Source organism: Salmo salar, chromosome 04 (assembly GCF_965601325.2).
Source record: "Salmo salar chromosome 04, fSalSal1, whole genome shotgun sequence".
Lineage (NCBI taxonomy): Eukaryota > Metazoa > Chordata > Actinopteri > Salmoniformes > Salmonidae > Salmo > Salmo salar.
This window is the reverse complement of record NC_138294.1, coordinates 93,523,338-93,542,225: the sequence shown is the minus strand read 5'-3', so window position 1 is coordinate 93,542,225 and position 18,888 is coordinate 93,523,338. Positions and strand designations below refer to the sequence as shown.

At 45.3% G+C, this 18,888-nt stretch overlaps 1 protein-coding gene across 8 annotated transcripts in view; it reads right to left on the bottom strand.

Moving 5' to 3' along the window:
- Positions 1–475: 475 nt before the first annotated feature.
- LOC106604036 (B-cell receptor CD22) overlaps positions 476–18,888 on the bottom strand; it is a 51,290-nt gene continuing 32,877 nt past the window's right edge. For 6 of the 8 annotated variants that reach the window (XM_045717467.2, XM_045717468.2, XM_045717466.2 and 3 more), the window contains one exon: positions 476–4,793. In XM_045717467.2, coding sequence (XP_045573423.2) covers positions 4,551–4,793 — 243 coding nt within the window. In that variant the 3' untranslated portion in view covers positions 476–4,550. The remainder of the gene's footprint in view (positions 4,794–18,888) is intronic. The other 2 variants (XM_045717471.2, XR_006769703.2) reach the window with 2 other exon arrangements.

Genomic DNA, 18,888 nt, shown 5'->3' with positions numbered 1-18,888 from the left:
TCTGGGATAATGGTGTTGATGTGAGCCATGACCAGCTTTTCAAAGCATTTCATGGTTACCGACGTGAGTGTTACAGAGCGGTGGTCATTTCGGCAGGTGACCTTCACTTTCTTGGGCACACGTTTCCATTCATGGTATAAAAACATTGGTTTCATTTACATGGTGGATCACAAGAATACTAGCCTGGTTACCAATCTGTTTGTGCCATCATGCTACTCCTTGCCACACTCCATGCCATACGAGATGACGGCGAAAATAGTGTCAGGCTACAAGAATGCTCCAGAAAAAAATGAAAATCTAAAAAACTCACTGCAAATAGCAGGTTATACTTTTTAGTGTATCAATCTGAAAGAGATCTGTAGAGTTGATCAAAGATGATATTTCTGTACATGTGATGAGGACAACAACACAAGACAACAAAAAAAAGTAAGGATTGCTTGATTGATTTTATCAGTTAAAATTATTCACATATACACACAGTGCAAAGAATTTTTTATTTTTTTTAAACGTGATCAGGATTGTACAATAAAGTTGGGTATTTATTTCATTTTTACATAAATACATATATAGTTACATAGATAGACAAATTACAGAGATACAGACAAAAAAAAATAAGGTTTTGCTGTTTCAAGCATTTACCAGCGTTTGAAAGGAGATGCAGAATAGTATACAGTATTTCCTTCCAGAGCAAAATACCCACTGGGCGCAGACATCACTTCAACTTCTATTCCATGATGGTTAAACATAACTGATGCAAACAGTAGAATCAGATTTAAAAAATGGATTAATAAAAAACCTTCTGGAACAGCGGGGTTAAAAGGCACACTTTGTTGTATAGTGGTGTTATACATTTTGTATTGTAGGTATGTAGTGGTTTATGATGTACTGCTTTATGTGTGATGTAAGTGCATTAATGTGTTTGGACCCCAGGAAGAGTAGCTGCTGCCTTGGCAGGAACTAATGGGGATCCATAATAAACCCCAGGAAGAGTAGCTGCTGCCTTGGCAGGAACTAATGGGGATCCATAATAAACCCCAGGAAGAGTAGCTGCTGCCTTGGCAGGAACTAATGGGGATCCATAATAAACCCCAGGAAGAGTAGCTGCTGCCTTGGCAGGAACTAATAGGGATCCATAATAAACCCCAGGAAGAGTAGCTGCTGCCTTGGCAGGAACTAATGGGGATCCATAATAAACCCCAGGAAGAGTAGCTGCTGCCTTGGCAGGAACTAATGGGGATCCATAATAAACCCCAGGAAGAGTAGCTGCTGCCTTGGCAGGAACTAATGGGGATCCATAATAAACCCCAGGAAGAGTAGCTGCTGCCTTGGCAGGAACTAATGGGGATCCATAATAAACCCCAGGAAGAGTAGCTGCTGCCTTGGCAGGAACTAATGGGGATCCATAATAAACCCCAGGAAGAGTAGCTGCTGCCTTGGCAGGAACTAATGGGGATCCATAATAAACCCCAGGAAGAGTAGCTGCTGCCTTGGCAGGAACTAATAGGGATCCATAATAAACCCCAGGAAGAGTAGCTGCTGCCTTGGCAGGAACTAATGGGGATCCATAATAAACCCCAGGAAGAGTAGCTGCTGCCTTGGCAGGAACTAATGGGGATCCATAATAAACCCCAGGAAGAGTAGCTGCTGCCTTGGCAGGAACTAATGGGGATCCATAATAAACCCCAGGAAGAGTAGCTGCTGCCTTGGCAGGAACTAATGGGGATCCATAATAAACCCCAGGAAGAGTAGCTGCTGCCTTGGCAGGAACTAATGGGGATCCATAATAAACCCCAGGAAGAGTAGCTGCTGCCTTGGCAGGAACTAATGGGGATCCATAATAAACCCCAGGAAGAGTAGCTGCTGCCTTGGCAGGAACTAATGGGGATCCATAATAAAGCCCAGGAAGAGTAGCTGCTGCCTTGGCAGGAACTAATGGGGATCCATAATAAACCCCAGGAAGAGTAGCTGCTGCCTTGGCAGGAACTAATGGGGATCCATAATAAACCCCAGGAAGAGTAGCTGCTGCCTTGGCAGGAACTAATGGGGATCCATAATAAACCCCAGGAAGAGTAGCTGCTGCCTTGGCAGGAACTAATGGGGATCCATAATAAACCCCAGGAAGAGTAGCTGCTGCCTTGGCAGGAACTAATAGGGATCCATAATAAACCCCAGGAAGAGTAGCTGCTGCCTTGGCAGTGGATAGGGTTTACCTGACGAACCAAGCTGAATTATTTTACATTAGCAATCAGGGTTAAGTGCCTTGCTCAATATTCTTCGCCTAGTCAGCTCTGATATTCAAACCAGCAACCTTTTGGTTACTGGTCCAATGTTCTTAACCGCTAGTCTACCTGCCACCCCATTTACATTCTTGAAATCATCGGGGAGGTACTCAGATCCAGACTCATTCTGTAGCGCTTGGCCAGAACAAGGAGTTTGGGTAGCCAGGCAAAAATAAGGTTTGAGTATTGGATAAACATTATTCCTCTGTCTCCACCCACTGTGTCATATCCTGGGCCTCAATCTCTCTATTATAAACTTGTTTGGATTTTATTCTACATTGTTTTTTTAAAAATAATTCCAGAGTTTAAAAATACAGCGTTACATTCACAGAAAGCAAAACAAACAAAGTCTCCATTGTGTCCCTCCTGGGCTCTGGGGACAATCAGCCAGTCAGATAGGATTCCGTAGCATGCCATTGGTCCAGGTTCTAGAGTCCTTAGTTGCCCATTATTTTCCTGCGCCCCTCCCACCCTCCCTGCCACTTCATGACCACGTCATTCATTCTCACTCCGGCTTTTGTCTTACTAGGACGTTAAGACACAATTCCCAAGCTCCGAATCCGCCTCCACCTCTTCCTCCACTGGCTGTCGTCCTTTGATGCTGGCCTCTCTCCCCCTTCTCTCTCCTGTCTCCCCCTCCTCATTGTCTCCCCTTCCCTTCTTTGTCCCCCTCCCTACTAACCCATACTCCCCTACTCTCTACACAGTTAAACCAAGTGTTTATGATCTGAACACATAGCTAAACACTTTTCTGGAACACTTTTTAAACTCTTCAAGGCATTTAGAAGTTCAACAAAAACATGTCACAGTGTTTAAATCATAACAACAGTGTTTAAATCGTAACAACTGTGTTCAGATCAAAAATTTCTTCAACCTCAGGAGGCTGAAGAAATTTGGCCTGTCACCCAAAACCCTGACAAACTTTTACAGATGCACAATCGAGAGCATCCTGTCGGGCTGTATCACCGCCTGGTACGGCAACTGCTCTGCCCACAACCGTAAGGCTCTCCAGAGGGTAGTGAGGTCTGCACAACACATCACCGGGAGCAAACTACCTGCCCTACAGGACACCTACACCACCTGATGTCACAGGAAGGCCAAAAAGATCATCAAGGACAACAACCACCCGAGCCACTGCCTGTTCACCCCGCTATCATCCAGAAGGCGAGGTCAGTACAGGTGCATCAAAGCTGGGACCGAGAGACTGAAAAACAGCTTCTATCTCAAGGCCATCAGACTGTTAAACAGCCATCACTAACTCAGAGAGACTGCTGCCTATGCTGAGACCCAATCACTGGCCACTTTAATAAATAGATTACTAGTCACTTTAAACAATGCCACTTTAATAATGTTTACCTATCTTACATTACTCATATCACATGTATATACTGTATTTTATACCATCTATTGCACCTTGCCTATGCCGCTCGGCCATCGCTCATCCATATATTTATATGTACATATTCTCATTCACCCCTTTAGATTGGTATTAGGTAGTTGTTGGGGAATTTGTTAGATATTACTTGTTAGATATTTACTGCACTGTCGGAACTAGAAGCACAAGCAATTCGCTACACTCACATTAACCTCTGCTAACCATGTCTATGTGACCAAAAACATTTTGATTTGATTTGAACAGCGTTCAGCTCATAACAAGATAGTAAACACCAGAACATGTTTAACCTTTTTTTAAAAACACATGAACACATTTAGATCTGTATTTGCAAATTTCCCAGAATGCATTTCCAGTGAATGTGAGAGATGCCCGTCCATTACTGTGTTTGTTAGTGACAGAGACATGGTTGTTGCATTCAATGACTTCTATTCCTGAAGCCTATGAGAATGATATGAGAATGATGGCATGATGGCACCTCCCATGTATTTTTCAGTCTTAGAGTTAACATAAATTAAATCAACAACAACATCACGTGATTGAAAAGATTTCCTGAATCAAATGTCCTGTTCAGTTGTGCTGAAATATAGGTAAGGTGACAGGTGTTCTGGTTGGAAACTGATTTATAGGTGTTCTCCTGGTTGGAAACTGATTTACAGGTGTTCTCCTGGTTGGAAACTGATTTATAGGTGTTCTCCTGGTTGGAAACTGTCACCCTTTCTCTCCATGATGTCACCATGTCTCACCCGTGATGTCACCCCTGATGTCACCTGTGTTGTCAACCCCTGATGTCACCCCTGATGTCATCCCTGATGTCACCCCTGATGTCACCCTCTCTGTTCCCGTTTACTTCTCCTCCTCCCTACCTCCCCCGTTCCCTACTCCTCTATCCCGGTCGTGGTGGTGTCCAGGCTGGAGTGCTGGAGGGGTACATGATCACTGTTAGGGGGGCCTATGGGTGGGGGTTTGTAGTGTAGACCTCCAGGAGAGTCTGTGGGTTGGGGCCCATGGAGGTCTGGATTGACCCCTCTGGTCCCTTTCCCATTGGCCCCGTTGGCTCCCGGGTGTCCGGTCAGTGTGGTTTTACTGGCGTAGAGAGAGTCCTTTTCCTGACAGAGAGTCTAGAAGATAGAAGACACACTAAACAATCTGTACGGAAAAATTTTAAAAACAATGTGCTGGCGCGCACAAATTGTAGAAAGGTGTGGAGAGAGTTGGTATAAGGTGTGGAGAGTTGGTATAAGGTGGAGACAGTTGGTATAAGGTGGAGAGAGTTGGTATAAGGTGGAGAGTTGGTATAAAGTGGAGAGAGAGTTGGTATAAGGTGTGGAGAGAGTTGGTATAAGGTGTGGAGAGAGTTGGTATAAGGTGTGGAGAGAGTTGGTATAAGGTGTGGAGAGAGTTGGTATAAGGTGGAGAGAGTTGGTATAAGGTGTGGAGAGAGTTGGTATAAGGTGTGGAGAGAGTTGGTATAAGGTGGAGAGAGTTGGTATAAGGTGTGGAGAGAGTTGGTATGAGGTGGAGTTAGAGTTGGTATAAGGTGGAGAGAGTTGGTATAAGGTGTGGAGAGAGTTGGTATAAGGTGTGGAGAGAGTTGGTATAAGGTGTGGAGAGAGTTGGTATAAGGTGTGGAGAGAGTTGGTATAAGGTGGAGAGAGTTGGTATAAGGTGGAGAGATTGTTGGTATAAGGTGGAGAGAGTTGGTATAAGGTGTGTAGAGAGTTGGTATAAGGTGTAGAGAGTTGGTATAAGGTGGAGAGAGAGTTGGTATAAGGTGTGGAGAGTTGGTATAAGGTGTGGAGAGAGTTGGTATACGGTGGGGAGAGAGTTGGTATAAGGTGGAGAGAGTTGGTATAAGGTGTGGAGAGAGTTGGTATAAGGTGTGGAGAGAGTTGGTTTAAGGTGGGGAGTGAGTTGGTATAAGGTGGAGAGAGTTGGTGTAAGGTGGAGAGAGTTGGTACAAGGTGGAGAGAGTTGGTACAAGGTGGAGAGAGTTGGTACAAGGTGGAGAGAGTTGGTACAAGTTGGAGAGTGTTGGTATAAGGTGTGTAGAGTTGGTATAAGGTGGGGAGAGAGTTGGTATAACGTGTGGAGAGAGAGTTGGTATAAGGTGGAGAGAGAGTTGGTACAAGGTGGAGAGAGTTGGTATAAGGTGTGGAGAGAGATGGTATAAGGTGTGGAGAGAGTTGGTATAAGGTGTGTAGAGAGTTGGTATAAGGTGGAGAGAGAGTTGGTATAAGGTGTGGAGAGAGTTGGTATAAGGTGTGGAGAGAGTTGGTATAAGGTGTGGAGAGAGTTGGTATACGGTGTGGAGAGTTGGTATAAGGTGGAGAGAGAGTTGGTATAAGGTGGGGAGAGAGTTGGTATAAGGTGTGGAGAGAGTAGGTATAAGGTGTGGAGAGAGTTGGTATAAGGTGTGTGGAGAGTTGGTATAAGGTGTGGAGAGTTGGTATAAGGTGTGGAGAGAGTTGGTATAAGGTAGGGAGAGAGTTGGTATAAGGTGGAGAGAGAGTTGGTATAAGGTGTGGAGAGAGTTGTTATAAGGTGGGGAGAGAGTTGGTTTAAGGTGGAGAGAATTGGTATAAGGTGGAGAGTTGGTATAAGGTGGGGAGTGAGCTGGTATAAGGTGGAGAGAGTTGGTATAAGGTGTGGAGAGAGTTGGTATAAGGTGTGGAGAGAGTTGGTATAAGGTGGAGAGTTGGTATAAGGTGGGGAGTGAGTTGGTATAAGGTGGAGAGAGTTGGTGTAAGGTGGAGAGAGTTTGTACAAGGTGGAGAGAGTTGGTACAAGGTGGAGAGAGTTGGTACAAGGTGGAGAGAGTTGGTACAAGGTGGAGAGAGTTGGTATAAGGTGTCTAGAGTTGGTATAAGGTGTGGAGAGAGTTGGTATGAGGTGGAGAGAGTTGGTATGAGGTGGAGAGAGTTGGTATAAGGTGGAGAGAGTTGGTATAAGGTGGAGAGTGAGTTGGTATAAGGTGGAGAGTTGGTAAAGGTGTGGAGAGAGTTGGTATAAGGTGGAGAGTTGATATAAGGTGGGGAGAGAGTTGGTATAAGGTGGAGAGAGAGTTGGTATAAGGTGGAGAGAGTTTGTACAAGGTGGAGAGAGTTGGTATACGGTGTGGAGAGAGTTGGTATAAGGTGTGGAGAGATTTGGTATAAGGTGTGGAGAGAGTTGGTATAAGGTGGAGAGAGTTGGTGTAAGGTGGAGAGAGTTGGTACAAGGTGGAGAGAGTTGGTACAAGGTGGAGAGAGTTGGTACAAGGTGGAGAGAGTTGGTACAAGTTGGAGAGTGTTGGTATAAGGTGTGTAGAGTTGGTATAAGGTGGGGAGAGAGTTGGTATAACGTAAGGAGAGAGAGTTGGTATAAGGTGGAGAGACAGTTGGTACAAGGTGGAGAGAGTTGGTATAAGGTGTGGAGAGAGATGGTATAAGGTGTGGAGAGAGTTGGTATAAGGTGTGTAGAGAGTTGGTATAAGGTTTAGAGAGAGTTGGTATAAGGTGTGGAGAGAGTTGGTATAAGGTGTGGAGAGAGTTGGTATAAGGTGTGGAGAGAGTTGGTATACGGTGTGGAGAGTTGGTATAAGGTGGAGAGAGAGTTGGTATAAGGTGGGGAGAGAGTTGGTATAAGGTGTGGAGAGAGTAGGTATAAGGTGTGGAGAGAGTTGGTATAAGGTGTGTGGAGAGTTGGTATAAGGTGTGGAGAGTTGGTATAAGGTGGAGAGTTGGTATAAGGTGGGGAGTGAGTTGGTATAAGGTGGAGAGAGTTGGTGTAAGGTGGAGAGAGTTTGTACAAGGTGGAGAGAGTTGGTACAAGGTGGAGAGAGTTGGTACAAGGTGGAGAGAGTTGGTACAAGGTGGAGAGAGTTGGTACAAGGTGGAGAGAGTTGGTATAAGGTGGAGAGAGTTGGTATAAGGTGTGGAGAGAGTTGGTATGAGGTGGAGAGAGTTGGTATAAGGTGGAGAGAGTTGGTATAAGGTGGAGAGTGAGTTGGTATAAGGTGGAGAGTTGGTAAAGGTGTGGAGAGAGTTGGTATAAGGTGGAGAGTTGATATAAGGTGGGGAGAGAGTTGGTATAAGGTGGAGAGAGAGTTGGTATAAGGTGGAGAGAGTTTGTACAAGGTGGAGAGAGTTGGTGTACGGTGTGGAGAGAGTTGGTATAAGGTGTGGAGAGATTTGGTATAAGGTGTGGAGAGAGCTGGTATAAGGTGTGGAGAGAGTTGGTATAAGGTGTGGAGAGAGTTGGTATAAGGTGGAGAGAGTTGGTATAAGGTGGAGAGTGAGTTGGTATAAGGTGGAGAGTTGGTAAAGGTGTGGAGAGAGTTGGTATAAGGTGGAGTGTTGGTATAAGGTGGGGAGTGAGTTTGTATCCGGTGGAGAGAGTTGGTGTAAGGTGGAGAGAGTTGGTACAAGGTGGAGAGAGTTGGTACAAGGTGGAGAGAGTTGGTACAAGGTGGAGAGAGTTGGTATAAGGTGTGGAGAGAGTTGGTATAAGGTGGAGAGTGTTGGTATAAGGTGTGGAGAGAGTTGGTATAAGGTGTGGAGAGTTGGTATAAGGTGTGTATAGCGTTGGTATAAGGTGTGGAGAGAGAGTTGGTATAAGTTGGAGAGAGTAGGTATAAGTTGGAGAGAGTTGGTATAAGGTGTGGAGAGAGTTGGTATAAGGTGTGGAGAGAGTTGGTATAAGGTGTGGAGAGAGTTGGTATAAGGTGTGGAGAGTTGGTATAAAGTGGAGAGAGAGTTGGTATAAGGTGTGGAGAGTTGGTATAAGGTGAGGAGAGTTGGTATTAGGTGTGGAGAGTTGGTATAAGGTGTGGAGAGAGTTGGTATAAGGTGGGGAGAGAGTTGTTATACGGTGGACAGAGAGTTGGTATAAGGTGTGGAGAGAGTTGGTATAAGGTGGGGAGTGAGTTGGTATAAGGTGGAGAGTGAGTTGGTATAAGGTGGAGAGTTGGTATAAGGTGGAGAGTTGGTATACGGTGGGGAGAGAGTTGGTATAAGGTGGAGAGAGAGTTGGTATAAGGTGGAGAGAGTTGGTACAAGGTGGAGAGAGTTGGTACAAGGTGGAGAGAGTTGGTACAAGGTGGAGAGAGTTGGTATAAGTTGGAGAGTTGGTATAAGGTGTCTAGAGTTGGTATAAGGTGTGGAGAGAGTTGGTATAAGGTGGAGAGTGTTGGTATAAGGTGTGGAAAGAGTTGGTATAAGGTGGAAATGTGTTGGTATAAGGTGTGTATAGAGTTGGTATAAGGTGTGGAGAGTTGGTATAAGGTGGAGAGAGAGTTGGTATAAGGTGGAGAGAGAGTTGGTATAAGGTGTGGAGAGAGTTGGTATAAGGTGTGGAGAGAGTTGGTATAAGGTGTGGAGAGAGTTGGTATAAGGTGGGGAGAGAGTTGGTATCAGGTGTGGAGAGTTGGTATCAGGTGTGGAGAGTTGGTATAAGGTGTGGAGAGAGTTGGTATAAGGTGTGGAGAGAGTTGGTAGAAGGTGTGGAGAGTTGGTAGAAGGTGTGGAGAGTTGGTATAAGGTGTGGAGAGAGTTGGTATAAGGTGTGGAGAGTTGGTATAAAGTGGAGAGAGAGTTGGTATAAGGTGTGGAGAGTTGGTATAAGGTGGGGAGAGTTGGTATAAGGTGGGGAGAGTTGGTATAAGGTGTGGAGAGAGTTGGTATAAGGTGGGGAGAGAGTTGTTATAAGGTGGAGAGAGAGTTGGTATAAGGTGGAGAGAGAGTTGGTATAAGGTGTGGAGAGAGTTGGTATAAGGTGGGGAGTGAATTGGTATAAGGTGGAGAGTGAGTTTGTATAAGGTGGAGAGTTGGTATAGGGTGGAGAGTTGGTATAAGGTGGGGAGAGAGTTGGTATAAGGTGGAGAGAGAGTTGGTATAAGGTGGAGAGAGTTTGTACAAGGTGGAGAGAGTTGGTATACGGTGTGGAGAGAGTTGGTATAAGGTGTGGAGAGATTTGGTATAAGGTGTGGAGAGAGTTGGTATAAGGTGTGGAGAGAGTTGGTATAAGTTGTGGAGAGATTTGGTATAAGGTGTGGAGAGAGTTGGTATAAGGTGTGGAGAGAGTTGGTATAAGGTGTGGAGAGAGTTGGTATAAGGTGGAGAGAGTTGGTATAAGTTGGAGAGTGAGTTGGTATAAGGTGGAGAGTTGGTAAAGGTGTGGAGAGAGTTGGTATAAGGTGGAGAGTTGGTATAAGGTGGGGAGTGAGTTTGTATACGGTGGAGAGAGTTGGTGTAAGGTGGAGAGAGTTGGTACAAGGTGGAGAGAGTTGGTACAAGGTGGAGAGAGTTGGTACAAGTTTGAGAGAGTTGGTATAAGTTGGAGATTGTTGGTATAAGGTGTGGAGAGAGTTGGTATAAGGTGGAGAGTGTTGGTATAAGGTGTGGAGAGAGTTGGTATAAGGTGTGTATAGAGTTGGTATAAGGTGTGGAGAGTTTGTATAAGGTGGAGAGAGAGTTGGTATAAGTTGGAGAGAGTTGGTATAAGGTGTGGAGAGAGTTGGTATAAGGTGTGGAGAGATTTGGTATAAGGTGTGGAGAGAGTTGGTATAAGGTGTGGAGAGAGTTGGTATAAGGTGTGGAGAGAGTTGGTATAAGGTGTGGAGAGAGTTGGTATAAGGTGTGGAGAGAGTTGGTATAAGGTGGAGAGAGTTGGTATAAGGTGGAGAGTGAGTTGGTATAAGGTGGAGAGTTGGTAAAGGTGTGGAGAGAGTTGGTATAAGGTGGAGAGTTGGTATAAGGTGGGGAGTGAGTTTGTATACGGTGGAGAGAGTTGGTGTAAGGTGGAGAGAGTTGGTACAAGGTGGAGAGAGTTGGTACAAGGTGGAGAGAGTTGGTACAAGTTGGAGAGAGTTGGTATAAGTTGGAGAGTGTTGGTATAAGGTGTGGAGAGAGTTGGTATATAAGGTGGAGAGTGTTGGTATAAGGTGTGGAGAGAGTTGGTATAAGGTGTGTATAGAGTTGGTATAAGGTGTGGAGAGTTGGTATAAGGTGGAGAGAGAGTTGGTATAAGTTGGAGAGAGTTAGTATAAGGTGTGGAGAGAGTTGGTATAAGGTGTGGAGAGAGTTGGTATAAGGTGTGGAGAGAGTTGGTATAAGGTGTGGAGAGTTGGTATAAGGTGTGGAGAGAGAGTTGGTATAAGGTGTGGAGAGTTGGTATAAGGTGAGGAGAGTTGGTATTAGGTGTGGAGAGTTGGTATAAGGTGTGGAGAGAGTTGGTATAAGGTGGGGACAGAGTTGTTATAAGGTGGAGAGAGAGTTGGTATAAGGTGTGGAGAGAGTTGGTATAAGGTGGGGAGTGAGTTGGTATAAGGTGGAGAGTGAGTTGGTATAAGGTGGAGAGTTGGTATAAGGTGGAGAGTTGGTATAAGGTGGAGAGTTGGTATAAGGTGGGGAGGTTGTTGGTATAAGGTGGAGAGAGAGTTGGTATAAGGTGGAGAGAGTTGGTACAAGGTGGAGAGAGTTGGTATACGGTGTGGAGAGAGTTGGTATACGGTGTGGAGAGATTTGGTATAAGGTGTGGAGAGAGTTGGTATAAGGTGTGGAGAGAGTTGGTATAAGGTGTGGAGAGAGTTGGTATAAGGTGGATAGTTGGTATAAGGTGGGGAGTGAGTTTGTATACGGTGGAGAGAGTTGGTGTAAGGTGGAGAGAGTTGGTACAAGGTGGAGAGAGTTGGTACAAGGTGGAGAGAGTTGGTACAAGTTGGAGAGAGTTGGTATAAGGTGGAGAGTTGGTATAAGGTGTCTAGAGTTGGTATAAGGTGTGGAGAGAGTTAGTATAAGGTGTGGAGAGTTGGTATAAGGTGGACAGAGAGTTGGTATAAGGTGGAGAGAGAGTTGGTATAAGGTGTGGAGAGAGTTGGTATAAGGTGTGGAGAGAGTTGGTATAAGGTGGGGAGAGAGTTGGTATAAAGTGGAGAGAGAGTTGGTATAAGTTGTGGAGAGTTGGTATAAGGTGGGGAGAGTTGGTATTAGGTGTGGAGAGTTGGTATAAGGTGTGGAGAGAGTTGGTATAAGGTGGGGAGAGAGTTGTTATAAGGTGGAGAGAGAGTTTGTATAAGGTGTGGAGAGAGTTGGTATAAGGTGGGGAGTGAGTTGGTATAAGGTGGAGAGTGAGTTGGTATAAGGTGGAGAGTTGGTATCAGGTGGAGAGTTGGTATAAGGTGGGGAGTGAGTTTGTATACGGTGGATTGAGTTGGTACAAGGTGGAGAGAGTTGGTACAAGGTGGAGAGAGTTGGTACAAGGTGGAGAGAGTTGGTACAAGGTGGAGAGAGTTGGTATAAGTTGGAGAGTTGGTATAAGGTGTCTAGAGTTGGTATAAGGTGTGGAGAGAGTTGGTATAAGGTGGAGAGTGTTGGTATAAGGTGTGGAGAGAGTTAGTATAAGGTGGAGAGTGTTGGTATAAGGTGTGGAGACAGTTGGTATAAGGTATGTATAGAGTTGGTATAAGGTGTGGAGAGTTGGTATAAGGTGGAGAGAGAGTTGGTATAAGGTGGAGAGAGAGTTGGTATAAGGTGTGGAGAGAGTTGGTATAAGGTGTGGAGAGAGTTGGTATAAGGTGGGAAGAGAGTTGTTATAAGGTGGAGAGAGAGTTGGTATAAGGTGTGGAGAGAGTTGGTATAAGGTGGGGAGTGAGTTGGTATAAGGTGGAGAGTGAGTTGGTATAAGGTGGAGAGTTGGTATAAGGTGGAGAGTTGGTATAAGGTGGGAAGAGAGTTGGTATAAGGTGGAGAGAGAGTTGGTATAAGGTGGAGAGAGTTGGTATACGGTGCGGAGAGAGTTGGTATACGGTGTGGAGAGAGTTGGTATAAGGTGTGGAGAGATTTGGTATAAGGTGTGGAGAGAGTTGGTATAAGGTGTGGAGAGAGTTGGTATAAGGTGTTGAAAGAGTTGGTATAAGGTGGAGAGTTGGTATAAGGTGGGGAGTGAGTTTGTATACGGTGGAGAGAGTTGGTGTAAGGTGGAGAGAGTTGGTACAAGGTGGAGAGAGTTGGTACAAGGTGGAGAGAGTTGGTATAAGTTGGAGAGTTGGTATAAGGTGTGGAGAGAGTTTGTATAAGGTGGAGAGTGTTGGTATAAGGTGTGGAGAGAGTTGGTATGAGGTGGAAAGATTGTTGGTATAAGGTGGAGAAAGTTGGCATAAGGTGTGTAGAGAGTTGGTATAAGGTGTGGAGAGTTGGTATCAGGTGGAGAGAGTTGGTATAAGGTGGAGAGAGTTGGTATACGGTGTGGAGAGAGTTGGTATAAGGTGGAGAGAGTTGGTATACGGTGTGGAGAGAGTTGGTATAAGGTGTGGAGAGTTGGTATAAGGTGTGGAGAGTTGGTATAAGGTGTGGAGAGTTGGTATAAGGGGTGGAGAGAGTTGGTATAAGGTGTGGAGAGAGTTGGTATAAGGTGGAGAGAGTTGGTATACGGTGTGGAGAGAGTTGGTATAAGGTGTGGAGAGTTGGTATAAGGGGTGGAGAGAGTTGGTATAAGGTGTGGAGAGTTGGTATAAGGTGTGGAGAGTTGGTATAAGGTGTGGAGAGTTGGTATAAGGGGTGGAGAGAGTTGGTATAAGGTGTGGAGAGTTGGTATAAGGTGTGGAGAGATTGTTGGTATAAGGTGTAGAGAGCGTTGGTATAAGGTGGAGAGAGTTGGTATAAGGTGGAGAGAGTTGGTATCAGGTGGAGAGAGTTGGTACAAGGTGGAGAGAGTTGGTATAAGTTGGAGAGTTGGTATAAGGTGTCTAGAGTTGGTATAAGGTGTGGAGACAGTTGGTATAAGGTATGTATAGAGTTGGTATAAGGTGTGGAGAGTTGGTATAAGGTGGAGACAGAGTTGGTATAAGGTGGAGACAGAGTTGGTATAAGGTGTGGAGAGAGTTGGTATAAGGTGTGGAGAGAGTTGGTATAAGGTGTGGAGAGAGTTGGTATAAGGTGGGAAGAGAGTTGTTATAAGGTGGAGAGAGAGTTGGTATAAGGTGTGGAGAGAGTTGGTACAAGGTGGGGAGTGAGTTGGTATAAGGTGGAGAGTGAGTTGGTATAAGGTGGAGAGTTGGTATAAGGTGGGAAGAGAGTTGGTATAAGGTGGGAAGAGAGTTGGTATAAGGTGGAGAGAGTTGGTATAAGGTGGAGAGAGTTGGTATACGGTGCGGAGAGAGTTGGTATACGGTGTGGAGAGAGTTGGTATAAGGTGTGGAGAGATTTGGTATAAGGTGTGGAGAGAGTTGATATAAGGTGTGGAGAGAGTTGGTATAAGGTGTGGAGAGAGTTGGTATAAGGTGTTGAAAGAGTTGGTATAAGGTGGAGAGTTGGTATAAGGTGGGGAGTGAGTTTGTATACGGTGGAGAGAGTTGGTGTAAGGTGGAGAGAGTTGGTACAAGGTGGAGAGAGTTGGTACAAGGTGGAGAGAGTTGGTACAAGTTGGAGAGAGTTGGTATAAGTTGGAGAGTTGGTATAAGGTGTGGAGAGAGTTGGTATAAGGTGGAGAGTGTTGGTATAAGGTGTGGAGAGAGTTGGTATGAGGTGGAAAGATTGTTGGTATAAGGTGGAGAAAGTTGGTATAAGGTGTGTAGAGAGTTGGTATAAGGTGTGGAGAGAGTTTGTACAAGGTGGAGAGAGTTGGTATCAGGTGGAGAGAGTTGGTATAAGGTGGAGAGAGTTGGTATACGGTGTGGAGAGAGTTGGTATAAGGTGGAGAGAGTTGGTATAAGTTGTGGAGAGAGTTGGTATACGGTGTGGAGAGATTGTTGGTATAAGGTGTGGAGAGATTGTTGGTATAAGGGGTGGAGAGCGTTGGTATAAGGTGTGGAGAGAGTTGGTATAAGGTGTGGAGAGTTTGTATAAGGTGGAGAGAGTTGGTATCAGGTGTGGAGAGTTGGTATAAGGTGTGTAGAGAGTTGGTATAAGGTGTGTAGAGTTGGTATAAGGTGTGGAGAGTTGGTATAAGGTGTGGAGAGAGTTGGTATAAGGTGGAGAGAGTTGGTATAAGGTGTGGAGAGTTGGTATAAGGTGTGGAGAGTTGGTATAAGGTGTGGAGAGTTGGTATAAGGTGTGGAGAGAGTTGGTATAAGGTGTGGAGAGTTGGTATAAGGTGTGGAGAGATTGTTGGTATAAGGTGTGGAGAGCGTTGGTATAAGGTGGAGAGAGTTGGTATAAGGTGGAGAGAGTTGGTATCAGGTGTGGAGAGAGTTGGTATAAGGTGGAGAGAGTTGGTATAAGGTGGAGAGAGTTGGTATAAGGTGGAGAGAGTTGGTATAAGGTGGAGAGAGTTGCTATAAGGTGGAGAGAGTTGGTATAAGGTGTGGAGAGAGTTGGTATAAGGTGTGGAGAGAGTTGGTATAAGGTGTGGAGAGAGATGGTATAAGGTGGGGAGTGAGTTGGTATAAGGTGGAGAGTGAGTTGGTATAAGGTGGAGAGTGAGTTGGTATAAGGTGGAGAGTGAGTTGGTATAAGGTGGAGAGTTGGTATAAGGTGGAGAGAGTTGGTATAAGGTGGAGAGAGTTGGTATACGGTGTGGAGAGAGTTGGTATACGGTGTGGAGAGAGTTGGTATAAGGTGTGGAGAGAGTTGGTATAAGGTGGAAAGATTGTTGGTATAAGGTGGAGAAAGTTGGTATAAGGTGTGGAGAGAGTTTGTACAAGGTGGAGAGAGTTGGTATCAGGTGGAGAGAGTTGGTATAAGGTGGAGAGAGTTGGTATACGGTGTGGAGAGAGTTGGTATAAGGTGGAGAGAGTTGGTATACGGTGTGGAGAGAGTTGGTATAAGGTGTGGAGAGAGTTGGTATACGGTGTGGAGAGATTGTTGGTATAAGGTGTGGAGAGAGTTGGTATAAGGTGGAGAGTGTTGGTATAAGGTGTGGAGAGAGTTGGTATAAGGTGTGGAGAGTTTGTATAAGGTGGAGAGAGTTGGTATCAGGTGTGGAGAGTTGGTATAATGTGTGGAGAGAGTTGGTATAAGGTGTGGAGAGTTGGTATAAAGTGTGGAGAGTTGGTATAAGGTGTGGAGAGAGTTGGTATAAGGTGGAGAGAGTTGGTATAAGGTGTGGAGAGTTGGTATAAGGTGGAGAGAGTTGGTATAAGGTGGAGAGAGTTGGTATAAGGTGGAGAGAGTTGGTATAAGGTGGACAGAGTTGGTATAAGGTGGATAGAGTTGGTATAAGGTGTGGAGAGAGTTGGTATAAGGTGTTGAGAGAGTTGGTGTAAGGTGTGGAGAGAGTTGGTATAAGGTGGGGAGAGAGTTGGTATAAGGTGGAGAGAGTTGGTATAAGGTGTGGAGAGAGTTGGTATAAGGTGTGGAGAGAGTTGGTATAAGGTGTGGAGAGAGATGGTATAAGGTGGGGAGTGAGGTTGTATAAGGTGGAGAGTGAGTTGGTATAAGGTGGAGAGTGAGTTGGTATAAGGTGGAGAGTTGGTATAAGGTGGAGAGAGTTGGTATAAGGTGGAGAGAGTTGGTATACGGTGTGGAGAGAGTTGGTATACGGTGTGGAGAGAGTTGGTATACGGTGTGGAGAGAGTTGGTATAAGGTGTGGAGAGAGTTGGTATAAGGTGGAAAGATTGTTGGTATAAGGTGGAGAAAGTTGGTATAAGGTGTGGAGAGAGTTTGTACAAGGTGGAGAGAGTTGGTATCAGGTGGAGAGAGTTGGTATAAGGTGGAGAGAGTTGGTATACGGTGTGGAGAGAGTTGGTATAAGGTGGAGAGAGTTGGTATACGGTGTGGAGAGAGTTGGTATAAGGTGTGGAGAGAGTTGGTATACGGTGTGGAGAGAGTTGGTATACGGTGTGGAGAGATTGTTGGTATAAGGTGTGGAGAGAGTTGGTATAAGGTGGAGAGCGTTGGTATAAGGTGTGGAGAGAGTTGGTATAAGGTGTGGAGAGTTTGTATAAGGTGGAGAGAGTTGGTATCAGGTGTGGAGAGTTGGTATAAGGTGTGGAGAGAGTTGGTATAAGGTGTGGAGAGTTGGTATAAGGTGTGGAGAGTTGGTATAAGGTGTGGAGAGAGTTGGTATAAGGTGGAGAGAGTTGGTATAAGGTGTGGAGAGTTGGTATAAGGTGGAGAGAGTTGGTATAAGGTGGAGAGAGTTGGTATAAGGTGGAGAGAGTTGGTATAAGGTGGATAGAGTTGGTATAAGGTGGATAGAGTTGGTATAAGGTGTGGAGAGAGTTGGTATAAGGTGTGGAGAGAGTTGGTGTAAGGTGTGGAGAGAGTTGGTATAAGGTGTGGAGAGAGTTGGTATAAGGTGGAGAGAGTTGGTATAAGGTGTGGAGAGAGTTGGTATAAGGTGTGGAGAGAGTTGGTATAAGGTGTGGAGAGAGATGGTATAAGGTGGGGAGTGAGTTGGTATAAGGTGGAGAGTGAGTTGGTATAAGGTGGAGAGTGAGTTGGTATAAGGTGGAGAGTTGGTATAAGGTGGAGAGAGTTGGTATAAGGTGGAGAGAGTTGGTATACGGTGTGGAGAGAGTTGGTATACGGTGTGGAGAGAGTTGGTATACGGTGTGGAGAGAGTTGGTATAAGGTGTGGAGAGAGTTGGTATAAGGTGGAAAGATTGTTGGTATAAGGTGGAGAAAGTTGGTATAAGGTGTGGAGAGAGTTTGTACAAGGTGGAGAGAGTTGGTATCAGGTGGAGAGAGTTGGTATAAGGTGGAGAGAGTTGGTATACGGTGTGGAGAGAGTTGGTATAAGGTGGAGAGAGTTGGTATACGGTGTGGAGAGAGTTGGTATAAGGTGTGGAGAGAGTTGGTATACGGTGTGGAGAGAGTTGGTATACGGTGTGGAGAGATTGTTGGTATAAGGTGTGGAGAGAGTTGGTATAAAGGTGGAGAGCGTTGGTATAAGGTGTGGAGAGAGTTGGTATAAGGTGTGGAGAGTTTGTATAAGGTGGAGAGAGTTGGTATCAGGTGTGGAGAGTTGGTATAAGGTGTGGAGAGAGTTGGTATAAGGTGTGGAGAGTTGGTATAAGGTGTGGAGAGTTGGTATAGGTGTGGAGAGAGTTGGTATAAGGTGGAGAGGTTGGATAGGTGTGGAGAGTTGGTATAAGGTGGAGAGAGTTGGTATAAGGTGGAGAGAGTTGGTATAAGGTGGAGAGAGTTGGTATAAGGTGGATAGAGTTGGTATAAGGTGGATAGAGTTGGTATAAGGTGTGGAGAGAGTTGGTATAAGGTGTGGAGAGAGTTGGTGTAAGGTGTGGAGAGAGTTGGTATAAGGTGGGGAGAGAGTTGGTATAAGGTGGAGAGAGTTGGTATAAGGTGTGGAGAGAGTTGGTATAAGGTGTGGAGAGAGTTGGTATAAGGTGTGGAGAGAGATGGTATAAGGTGGGGAGTGAGTTGGTATAAGGTGGAGAGTGAGTTGGTATAAGGTGGAGAGTGAGTTGGTATAAGGTGGAGAGTTGGTATAAGGTGGAGAGAGTTGGTATAAGGTGGAGAGAGTTGGTATACGGTGTGGAGAGAGTTGGTATACGGTGTGGAGAGAGTTGGTATACGGTGTGGAGAGAGTTGGTATAAGGTGTGGAGAGAGTTGGTATAAGGTGGAAAGATTGTTGGTATAAGGTGGAGAAAGTTGGTATAAGGTGTGGAGAGAGTTTGTACAAGGTGGAGAGAGTTGGTATCAGGTGGAGAGAGTTGGTATAAGGTGGAGAGAGTTGGTATACGGTGTGGAGAGAGTTGGTATAAGGTGGAGAGAGTTGGTATACGGTGTGGAGAGAGTTGGTATAAGGTGTGGAGAGAGTTGGTATACGGTGTGGAGAGATTGTTGGTATAAGGTGTGGAGAGAGTTGGTATAAGGTGGAGAGCGTTGGTATAAGGTGTGGAGAGAGTTGGTATAAGGTGTGGAGAGTTTGTATAAGGTGGAGAGAGTTGGTATCAGGTGTGGAGAGTTGGTATAAGGTGTGGAGAGAGTTGGTATAAGGTGTGGAGAGTTGGTATAAGGTGGAGAGAGTTGGTATCAGGTGGAGAGAGTTGGTATACGGTGTGGAGAGAGTTGGTATAAGGTGTGGAGGTAGTTGGTATAAGGTGTCGAGAGAGTTTGTATAAGGTGCTGAGAGAGTTGGTATAAGGTGTGGAGAGAGTTGGTACAAGGTGGGGAGTGAGTTGGTATAAGGTGGAGAGTGAGTTGGTATAAGGTGGAGAGTTGGTATAAGGTGGAGAGTTGGTATAAGGTGGGAAGAGAGTTGGTATAAGGTGGAGAGAGAGTTGGTATAAGGTGGAGAGAGTTGGTATAAGGTGGAGAGAGTTGGTATACGG